Here is an 11,779-nt window from a genome sequence, read left to right on the forward strand (position 1 = left end):
ACTGTCTTTTCATTAGGATAAAAACAAGTAGTGGGTGGCGACTCTCCTATTTAAACATAAATTTTTTAAAGTCGGTCGCGACAGCTGGCGATTCTTTTGGGGACGCTACCCTTAAATTATAGTCTACCCGATCTTTAGGTCTAGGTTTTTTGGGTTTTATTATTTTTGGATATTATTTTCTTCTTTGTGTATTTATTCTTTCATTTATTGCTTTTATTAGCATATTGTATGCCATTGGTGGGATCTTTTGTGTGGAGAAATAAATAAGGACCTTAGAAGGAGTGTCAATTGGCCACGAGGGTTTTAACAATCCTCGTGCGTTATTGCGACAACTTTACATAGAGTCGGTCGAATTCCGAGAAATATCTTTAGAAAGAGCTAGACTCTTTCGAGGATAAGAATTTGGATTTGACAAATAACTCTTTGTATAAACCAAAAATAAAATCTCATGGTGAGACCTTCTACGATCTACGAGACAAAAGTCTCGATCTACAAAGAGACTCCGCTTAAGGGAGGCCCTTGTGCCTTTTCCCTTTTGCGTTTTCCGTTATACCCTTATGAAAGCCACCCTTAGGGGGAATGGTAGAAAATTAGTAGGATGAACTTAAGAACCTACATACTAGGGTTATCTTCTATTTCTATCCCTAAATCTGTAAGGATTCTCTTTTGTCTATCCACCCCTAAACCTAAAAGGGCCTTCCTTTGTCTAGCCCATAGGACTTTCGTATGCCTGTCACAATCCCAAGTCTGTAGGGATTCCTTCTGTCTATCACAATTCATAGCCTGTAGGAAATTTCGTCTATCTGTCCCAATCCTTAGCCTATAAGGATTTCATTAAGTCCAACGCCATTGCTAAATCCATTTAGGTTTCTTTAAGTTTACCATAATCCCTAAAACTAAGCTTCCTCCCTCAACCCGTGTAGGGTACCATTATCTTTACCTTCATATTACGCCCGCGTTTCATTGCATTTCCATTTACATACATTTTTATATACACATTTCTACCTTCGCCCTTGTCCAACATTTATCTAGCTAGCAGATTTCCCGATGCTCAAGAACAAATTCCAAGCATGCTTCAAGAAAGTTGCGAAGGAATTCAAGAAAGTCCTAAGTTATTGAAGGTCAATCATTGAGCTTGGTCCTACAAGTCTTATTGAGGGGAGAAGGCAGCCCCTCATCATACAAGTCAAAGACCTAGGCAACGCCTCAAATACAACTATCATTGGTGAATAAAAAACAACGATATCAACGAGAATAATGCCCTCACATAATAGGTATGCCCTAGAAAAGTCAAAGAAGCTTCTACAAGTCCTAGAACTAAAGACTCTACTGAGGACGCTACCCATAAATTGGAGTCTACCCGACCTTTAGGTTTATGATTTTTGAGTTTTTATTATTTTTGGATATTATTTTCTTGTTTGTGTATATATGCTTTCATTTATTGTCTTTATTATCATATTGTATGCTATTGGTGGGATCTTTTGTGTGGAGAAATAAACAAGGAATCTTAGAAGGAGTAACAATCCCCCGTGCGACAACTTCGCCTAAAGTCGGTCGAATTTCGAGAAATATCTTTAGAAAGAGCTAGACTCTTTCGAGGATAAGACTTTGGATTTGACCAATAACTCTCTGTATAAACCAAAAGTAATTTATTATTTATTAGAAATATCTAACTTAAAATAGTAATGCCAATTATTATAGATGTTTAATATGTCAAAGTTAAAATTGTAATGCCAATTATCCTTCCGATCGCAGTTGCGGGGGATTGAACCGTGACCTCCTACTAAATAGGTGTCAATCACCACTTACCAACAAATAGGTGTCAATCACCACTTACCAAATAATAATTGATTAATATAACAGATGTAGTTGTAGTTGTACTTCTAGTAGTATAAATACCCCTTTTAATTCATGTAAAAATACACAATATAAGTAATATCATACTACTTTCTTCCTCATTATCTCTTAGTGTGATATATTATATACTCAACTTATAATATAATATAACTAGATTAATACTAACTTATATCATCGTATTAACAAAGTTTGATTCAAAAATCCTATTTTTCTTCTAGTTGGGGAAAAAAACTATCAAGTGATTTAGCAAGACAAAAGAATGAAAGATGTGAATTTGCTTAATCTAACGGTTTCAAAAGCTTGTTAGATTGGCACTTACCATCATCCACTTAAGTTTCACAACACCAAACCAAAACCTCACCACCAACAAAATCCTCTTCCTAAAACCCTATACCCTCTCCACTACACCATTTCACATTTTCCATTGCAGAACAAAATCCCAATGAATGTTACTCGTTCTGCTCTGAAGCTCCATCTTCAAACCTCCCCAATCCGCTACCAATTCTTCTTCTCACGCTTCAACAATGCTCTTCGCAATCCCAACTCGTCTTCTTCTCTGTTCAATTTCAGAGCAAAGCGCTTCTTTTCTCTGACCCTTCCGCGCCAAACGCAGACGCAACCCTTTGTTGGAAGCGCCGTTTCGTCGACCTCGTCGGAGGATTTCAAAGGCCGTGACAGTTTCTTTGCTGAAGATAACGTTTCGTGGAGCTCACTTGGTTTATCTGATACAGTCTCTGGTGCTCTCGCTAATATTGGTCTTAAAACACCATCTCTTGTTCAGGTCATTTTTCTCTCATTTTTAGTGTTTTTTGTACACCCTTTTCGATATTAGTGCTATCTTTGTGTTTACTTCAAATTCCATTAGTAAAAAATTTAATTTTTATTGTTTCACTATTATATATAGCTGGTTTGAGTTCGAAGAGACTAGGCCGCCTTTGACTATGTTTGAATTCGACTATGTTTGGATTGATGGACTAGAACTGAGCGGAGCAGAATAATGGAATGGAGTGTAATAAAGAGGAATGTATCATATTGTTTGAGTATTTTTGTTATTTTGACCGAATAAAACATAATTAATTAATTCATTGTGTTGCATACACTTCAATTTGGGCGAAATGAAAATTGAAGGATTGAATGGAATAGGATGGAGTGAATTCCATCATGTTCCATTCCGTCTTAGCTATTATTTGTAAATCCAAACAATAGAATCTGATTACTCACCATTCTATTCCATCATATACCACAAATCCAAACAAACCCTTATGTTGTGTTTGGATTGATGGAATGAAATGGAATAGTATAAACTTATGCTCCATTGTTTGGATTAATTAAAAATGGATGGAATAGAGTGGGACCTGATGGAATGCATTCCATCCCATTCCGTCGCTTTCCATCATATTTTTAACCCTCCAATTTACGCGGAATGACAAAATTGCTCTATTCCGTCATGAAATAACCCAAACAATGGAATGAAATTTTTATTTCATTCCGCTCAGTTCTGCTTCATTCCATTCCGTTCCGTTCGTTTTACAATATCCAAAAGGTTCAATTTCGGTTGAGAGGGAAGAAGTCACCTTTTGTGCCCCAATGAGTTTCCAACTGTGATAAGTAATAGTTAAATGACAGTAGATGTTTTTCATCTTTAACATAGTTATAAAAATTTGCTTATGATGACAAAAAATATAAGAAAAGATTCCAAACATAGTTGTAGTCTTGTAGAATTGTGCCAGGAATGAAATTGGGAAGCTTCAGCTATATGTTAGAACTTGGAATGGAACATGATAAGTGATAACTGATTTTGTTTCCATTATTCTATTTGGGGTGTTGAGGATTATTATGATATGCACTGTGCACATTATTGGTTATGATTGTTTATTATTGTTGTGTGTGTGTGTTCAGGCTTCTTCTATACCGCCTGTTTTGTCAGGGATGGATGTAGTTATTGCTGCCGAGACCGGAAGTGGTAAGACATACAGTTATCTACTTCCTCTTATTGATAAGCTGAGGGAGGCACAAGAACAATCTCTGGATGTTGTATCTGACAAAGAAGTCTATCCACCGGCTGGAAAAGTTCTGCTTGTGCTTTGTCCGAATGTGCAACTGTGTGAGCAGGTAGTTAAGATGGCTAATAGTCTTTGTGTCGAGAATGGTGGAACCATTGTTAATGCGGCATCCATTTGTGGAAGACAGGTAGTGATGCTTTAGCTTTTTGTTTTTTAAATGTTTTTGACTCTGTTGTTGACTATATTATCAAATTTTTAGAGTCCAATTTTCAATACTAATAATCATTTTTGGACTAGGGATGGCCGATTCGGGAACCTGATATCATTGTGACGACACCTGCTGCTCTTCTCAATCATGTTGACGTTGATAGAAGGCGGCGCATGGAATTTATGCGTGGTGTCAAACATGTGGTATCTTTCTTGCTTTATGATCTTATGAAAGCTATGTTAGCCTATTACTGAAGACATAAATTGGACATTAACTCTTTTTTTTGTATGATTATATTTCTAATCGACAGGTGTTTGATGAAGCTGATATGCTTCTTTGTGGAAGCTTCCAGAATAAAGTAATCCGACTGATTCAATTGCTCCGCTATGATGAAAAACTTTTGTCTCGATCACAAACACCAGAATCAGAATTGGCACTGAAAGTGGAGGAATCTTCTTTGTTGTCGGATGATGCTTTGGAAGCTGAAGATGAATTTCCACCTGAAGCCATCTCAGATGAGGAGGATGATGATAAAGAGGATCTTGTCATTATTAATGATGAAGCTGAATCTGTTAAAAAAACAAGAAGAGAGTGGAGGAGAGTGAGGAAACATTATGAGCGTAGTAAACAGTATGTTTTTGTTGCAGCTACACTTCCAGTGAATGGAAAGAAAACAGCTGGAGCATTATTAAAACACATGTTTCCTGATGCTGTGTGGGTTAGTGGAAACTATCTTCACCGTCACAATCCAAGGTGCTTTTTATCAATTAAAAGTTTCATTATTTTTTTTCTACTTGTTCATTTGCTGTGATGGTAAAATAATGGAATGTATCCATCAAGATATTAAAATTGGAAAGCCGTCACATCTCTTCATGACGGCCATTGATTATGAACTGGAAATAACATGATAGGAGTGTATGGAGAAAATTAAGCCAAACATTACTAATTTACTATAGTAATGAATATGTTACCATTTTCAAAAATCGAGTTTTGAGTTTAGGGTTCATGAGAAACTTAGATGAATGCCTAAAGAGTATGATTATTAGTGAAGATCTTCAGTCTGTCACACAAATAATTCAGGCTTACAATTAAAGTCAATCCAAAATGATTAATTGGACATCTCATGGCTCAACTAGTTTCCAAAGGCTATGCTCAGACGTATGATGTTGACCACTTTTAAACTTTCTGTCCGATATAGCTAAGTATGCTTCTATCTGTTTGTTGTGGCTTTTCAATTTTCAGATTGAAGCAAAGATGGATAGAAGTGAGCGTTGATACACAGGTGAAAGAACTCATAAAGGCTGTGAATCACGGTTTAGAATCTGAAGATTTGGATAGTGATGGTGGCATTTGTAGAACAATGGTGTTTGCCAATACTGTTGAAGCTGCTGAAGCTGTGGCAAAGATATTGAACTTTACTGGGCTTGAATGTTTACGTTATCATAAGAATTGCACATTGGAAGAGCGAGCACAGACATTAGTTGATTTCCACGAGAAAGGTGGTGTTCTTGTATGTACTGATGCAGCTGCTCGTGGTGTGGATATTCCAAACGTCTTGCATGTTATTCAGGTATACTTCTCCTTTTTACATGTTATACTTTTTTATGGAGCAGCAAAAACTTTATAAATCCTAAACAAACAGAAATAGGGAGGATCGGATATCAATTAGAATACGAAAGTGTGTCGATGAAATGAAAATGTCACATTATACTCAGAAAAATAGAAACTATGCACGCAAACATGATAGAAACAAAGTTCCCTAATCATTTCACTCTAGTGTTGCATCTGTGAGAAAACCTCCATGAATTCGAAGTCATGAGACTCAAACCCTTTTTCACCTAAGGTCATCTATGCGAACAAATACTTTCTCCTTTGCTTCTTCTAATGATTCTTTAGATGATGATAGTCCAGCGGAGAAGGGGAAGTAAATCGGGGAGTGGTGAATCTGAGCATCCGAAGAGGAGGTTGAGATGCTTTCTAGGAGAGATGAGAAAGAATCAAACAAGATGACCATTTAACCCTTAATTATAAAACTCAATCTGGACTATTGCGTAATAACAAATTTTAAAAAGGTTAGATCCAGTGCTATAAATTGATGTGATACATCCATTTAATTAACCAATTTGAACTGGTGCATCTGATTAATGTCTTGTGTTTGTTTAATGTTTATATATTATTAGGTGTTATATATGTGTTCATTCTCAATGTGGTGCATGTATTTCAGGCGGATTTTGCTACTTCTGCTGTAGACTTTTTGCATAGGATTGGTCGTACAGCTAGAGCTGGTCAAAACGGACTAGTTACTAGCATGTACACCGAGTCCAACAGGGAGCTTGTACAGGCAGTTCGTCAAGCTGGGGAACTCGGTCTACCTGTGGTAAATTTTTAAACTATATTTAAGGGCCTTAAACCTGCACATTTTCTATACACATTGAGATATTCGAAAAAATGTTTAAAAAACATACTTACATTGGTAAAAAATTAGATGCTGGCCATGTATGATAAGAGTAACTATGGGCTGAATAACATACACATAATTCCATATATGCAAGTCATCGATTGATCTTTGATAGATTCCAACATGATATATTAATGCAGGAGACTGCATTTAGCAGGAAAAGAAGCTTCCGTAACAAGCTCAAAAAGAAAGGTAAAGTTTAATATTTGATTCCTCAGAGCTTTGTATGGATATGTAATTATGCATATATTCCTAAGTGATGATGTTTAGCTACTTCAACAATGATATGAAACTTGACCTAACCAGTAACCATCATTTTGTATTTGTAGCAAATGCTGACAAAGCTAGAGATTCAGCAGCCATTGAAGAGACTGTTACAGCTTGAGAACACACGGCCGTTGCAAGTAAGTCAGAAAATGGCATAGGTGCAGCAACATAACATATATTGAATCCTAACATTTTATGGGGATTGTGTAAGTTATAGATTATCATTGTTACATTTTTTTCTCCTTCATCTTCCAAAAAGATAATGTGCTCATACGTAACTGATAACTTTGTTCTTTCCTCTTCCCTCGTGTAAATTATTATAAGATTTATACTATTCTCTTTCTTATCTCTTCATTCCTTATGATTATAGGCAAAACGGTAGCAGGGAAGTTTAAACTCAATATAAAGTTTGAAACAAGTTCTTTATTTAATTTTTTCGTCTCAAATTAGTTTCTATCTTTCAACAAATTTACAATGTTGAGCTAGTTACCATTCTTAGTGTTTGTTATATTACAAATTGATACGTACACTACAAAGACTATTTCATAATTCAACACCACAGTAAGATTCTTTTGTTAATTATGAGAGCAAAATCTTAGATAAAGACTAAAAAGTTATACTAATAATTTTTTTTTTTTTTGTAATTCACATGGAAGGAAAATTAAATTAAATTGACAAACTAGCAAAGATAGAAACAATAAAATGTCACTTTAGAAATAATCCCCGAATCCAAAACAGAAAAACCATTATATACACCATGCCAAAATATACTGTGGCTGGTGGGTGATTAGCAGGTGGCCTAGAAAATCTTTCATAAACTCTAATATCATCTAAAAATTGTAGTTGGTCTTATCTCAAAATTTACAAAATTGATTTTTAAGGTGAGAATTGTACTCACTTATAAACGCTTGTTTAGATCACATAATTCCAATGTGAATGTATGTTTAGATCACACATTTCCAATGTGAGACTCTTACATGTTACAATTAAAATCAATTAATTAAATCTTATTTTAGTTAGTTTATTATGTTAATTAAGATTGATTAGTTTTGCTAATAAATTTTTATTAGCTTAATTACCTGATTCAATCAAGTTTTAATAAATCGATTAAATGATTTAATCCACTATTTATTTGTTAATGGGTTTGTATCTTAATCGCTTTATTATCCCTATTCGATTAAAATGTAGCCCATTTCAATGACGTGTAATAATTTCACCGCTTTCCTTTATGTTTGTTTTAGATAGTTGTTAATTCAAGATAACGTAAAATCAACCATTTTTTAAAAAGAACAAAAATAAAACTCGACCCAGCATCAAGCCTTTTTCCCAAATCTTTTTCAAAATAAACTTGGAATGAAAAAGAATTGGTTGAACGTATTTGTCCCTCTGGTTCCCGAGTACTTGGGTTGTTGGCCGTACCTAGCTTGTGGTTCAATGCTTGGCTTCCATACTTAATACACGTTATATAAATGAATCTTGATTCGTCTAACAAATTTCCTAAAAAACTTTTGGGATGAAAAAGAATTGGCTGAACGCACTTGTCCCTGCAATTCTCAAGTTCTTGGATTGTTGGCCATACCTAGCTTGTGGTCCGATGCTCGTTTCCCACATAAAAACAATCTCAACTCATTACATTTTTTTTTCCCTTGGGCGACTCCGAATATCTTTTTCAGAAACGAGTGTGTTTTAGCCATTTCAAAGCGAAACAAACAAAAGCTTTAGTCTCCAAGAGCGGGCAACAAGCAATGTTTAATCGCTAAAAAGTGATCCATTTGACGCAAAACAAACGCTTTAGCCTCCAAGAGCGAGTAGCAAGCAAAGGTTTAATCGCTCGAAATGTCTAACACATCACTCTCTAAAACCAACCAACAAATTCATGGTTTTCTACCATGAACTACAGAGCTTTGATTTTCTTATTTCACCTGAGGATACGTAGGCACAATATTTTGAAATCTTGGCGAGCACAATAATAAAAAATATAAAAAAACCCTTTCTTTCTCTTTTCTCGCAATAAGTAGAAGATCACAAACGATTCACGCTAACACTCATACGCATAACTAACTAAATGGACCCCGTTGAGTACAACAGATGTGATGGGTGTTAATATCTTCCCCTTGCATAACCGACTCCCGTACCCACTCTTGGTTGCGATGACCAATTTTATTTCCTTTTGTGGATTTTATCGATCTTTTCCCTTTTCTTTAGGAATAAATAAAGATCGGTGGCGACTCTGTTGTATTTCGAGCGGTCCTTATGCTCAGGTATTTTTTGTGCCGCGAAAATAAGTGACTGAGACAACGAGACATGAAGCATTGACATTCTCAAGAGAGTTTGGAAGCGGTCGTGGAGAATCACTTGATAATTGAAAGTATCTCAAGGAACATATTTTTTTCTCGACGAAGAGAAAAGTAGGCTTAAAGCCATGTAATCGATTGCGTTGATCAGAAGAAGATAATGAAAGCTCAACATTTATCTTCAAAGAACATGGTGGCTTCTCTTAAGTCAGAAAATGCACTTTTGAAGAAACATTATGGCCAAGTTAGATTCGTGGAAGCTGAAAACAAAGTTGCTTTGCAGGTTTTAGAGAATAACGAATTAAAGAAGCTTCATCAAGATGCTTTCCAGTTATATTTTGAATATGAGAGAGATTACTACCATCAATGTCCAAATCTTCAAAACTGTCATTGCTTAAATTCAGGGACTAAATCCTAGTATAAATTTGAAGAGGGGTAAGTGCAAATTGTAGCTATTTTTGCATATACTTTTTAGTGCACTTATCGACTCTTGTTAATTTCGATTGAATAAACTCAAATTTTGTGTAAATACGTTTAGTTTGTTTATACTCGTGTTTTGATTCCTTTATGTACCATTTGATAGTTTTCTATTCATTTATAGGTATTGAGGCGTATGGTTTTGGGGTATTTGTTCCCAACTCCATCAACCTTCATTTTTTGGTAGAGGGGGGGTTTAGAAACATTAAATGGGGTTGCATCTTGATGATCGGAGGTTGAATTTTTCATCGATTGGTGTTGACAAACCAAGAAATGTTTGGTTCCTCTTCTTCTCTTCTCTTTGTATACTCTATTTTTTGGGTATGTTTGTATATTTACTTTGAACATATGTATATGTATTGAATATGGTGTTGTATAATATATGCTTTACAAATCAATTTTGTGCTTTCCTTGATCTTTTTGCATTTATGTTTGGATTTGTGTTGTTGTAGAGATAGACCTCACAAATCTTGATTAGGGAAGGAAATCTATTAGTTTCTAGATTCTAGAGATAGATTTAGAGCTAATAATCACGTGGGTATCGAAGCTTAATGCTTCCGTGTTGTTTGAGTCGGTTGAGAGATCGTCGACAAGAGTAATATGGTTATTCTCTCAACTCAGTGTTGCAGAGATGGGCACTATTGTGAGCGATATGTGATGATTTTGATGAGTATTGTATGTTGAGTGCGATTTATCGATATGTTTAAGTTTGTTTTGAGTAGTGTAAATTCATGCTTGATAGTTTCTCCTCTCCAAAGAATGTATTCTTTATTGTTCATTTATTTAATTCCCATATTTACTTTTTACCAATTCGATCCAAATTCATAACTGTGGAAACTGTCGAACGACAGTTCAATGCACTAGTCCCTGTGAAGACGATAATTTCTCAGATAAATATTTCTAAAATTTTTGTTGCTTGCCGCGCCAACAAAGAGCACATGTTTAAATGTTTGTAAAAGCGTGATAGATGGTAGGATTGAATGAATACATGTGTTGGTTTTTTATTCGACGTGCCTCTGAGGTTTATGCATGGATTTCTAAATTTTGTTATAAAGAAAATAATTATGCGGGGATTATACTAGTTCAAGATTATTAGTTTTGTAACTCACAATAACTTTTTGACCAGTTAACACATATTAAAACAAATGTTTAAATAAAATGATTTAATTTATAGACAGCAATATTGTAAAAAAAATTACACATATTTTTAGTTACTTTTTATTTATTTTGATACCACGTTTTTAGTTTAGTTTCTATAATTTCTTTGTATATATTTATTTGTCATGAATTGGTTGAAAATATATTGAAAAAGACGACATGATTTGATAAAAATACGAAAAGCATTGTACTAAAAAACAGAAAACGTTGCAGAAAAAAAGAAAGGCTGTGTAAACAAGAATTCTGTACGAAAATAAAAGTTAACGCGAAGGGGTTTTCGTCTAATTCGTTAACAAAGCATGCACGAATTCTGTATAAAATAAAATATATGATAAAACGACTCCACTGGGGATCGAACCCAGAATCTCTGGTTCCGTAGACCAGCGCCTTATCCATTGGGCCATGGAGTCATTTCTTGGAAGTATTTTTACTTTTACTTAATTTAACACAGTAACTCTCTATCTCTCTCTCAACTAAACTAAGTACTAGTACTGAGTATTTTATTTTGATTCTGATTTTAGGAACAAATATGTCATTTTTATATTCCTCAGGCTTTAAAGACCATTGCTATTGGTGAATCCATACATGATACATCAATTAAAATTCAAATATTAATTCATCATATTGTAAAAGTTTAGTTTAGTATGTTCAACTAAATTTTAGTAATACTAAATTATTAAATATACTATATTTTAGTTGATGCCTCAAATATTAATTAGTAAAATATGTGATTAATGTTCCTACCTGGTTTGAATTTCAAATTTAAACTAATCAGAATGAGTCCAATATAGTCATGAAATCCAAAAGTAAAGATATTTATGATTGAGTGATATCAAGGGACAAAATATCTATATTGTTTGTCAAGCAGAAGGTACTACTAGTATATGTGGAGAGACATAGACCTGTAACAAAAAACACTTAATGTAGATAGGAACCAAAACAAGACCGGTAGATAACATAATCATATACCAACATTTATGTGCTTCGACGATAATGATTGAAGTTAATAAAATATTGTGTTCAATGGAAATACATGCATGTCGTAATGATTACATCT

The 11,779-nt window shown here is 34.5% G+C and overlaps 1 protein-coding gene and 1 non-coding gene across 2 annotated transcripts; one reads left to right on the forward strand and one right to left on the reverse strand.

Moving 5' to 3' along the window:
* The first annotated feature begins 2,178 nt into the window (after positions 1 to 2,178).
* Positions 2,179 to 7,224, forward strand: LOC131640452 (DEAD-box ATP-dependent RNA helicase 22-like). Its single transcript, XM_058910844.1, has 8 exons — positions 2,179 to 2,638; positions 3,757 to 4,047; positions 4,158 to 4,271; positions 4,379 to 4,821; positions 5,311 to 5,638; positions 6,293 to 6,445; positions 6,667 to 6,718; positions 6,856 to 7,224. The coding sequence occupies exons 1-8, from the start codon at positions 2,300 to 2,302 to the stop codon at positions 6,909 to 6,911; spliced, it is 1,776 nt and encodes a 591-aa protein (XP_058766827.1). The 5' UTR covers positions 2,179 to 2,299; the 3' UTR covers positions 6,912 to 7,224.
* A 3,835-nt stretch (positions 7,225 to 11,059) lies between these two features.
* TRNAR-ACG (transfer RNA arginine (anticodon ACG)) lies at positions 11,060 to 11,132 on the reverse strand. Its single transcript has one exon. It is a non-coding gene; the product is annotated as a tRNA-Arg (tRNA).
* Positions 11,133 to 11,779: the final 647 nt, after the last annotated feature.

Source organism: Vicia villosa, unplaced genomic scaffold, assembly GCF_029867415.1.
Source record: "Vicia villosa cultivar HV-30 ecotype Madison, WI unplaced genomic scaffold, Vvil1.0 ctg.003142F_1_1, whole genome shotgun sequence".
NCBI lineage: Eukaryota > Viridiplantae > Streptophyta > Magnoliopsida > Fabales > Fabaceae > Vicia > Vicia villosa.

Bases quoted from the DNA above. Each gene is read 5' to 3' on its own strand.
- LOC131640452 (XM_058910844.1), top strand. From the start codon at position 2,300: ATGAATGTTACTCGTTCTGCTCTGAAGCTCCATCTTCAAACCTCCCCA. The intron at 2,639-3,756 runs GTCATTTTTCTC...GTGTGTGTTCAG, and splicing joins AAACACCATCTCTTGTTCAG to GCTTCTTCTATACCGCCTGT. The intron at 4,272-4,378 runs GTATCTTTCTTG...TCTAATCGACAG, and splicing joins TGCGTGGTGTCAAACATGTG to GTGTTTGATGAAGCTGATAT.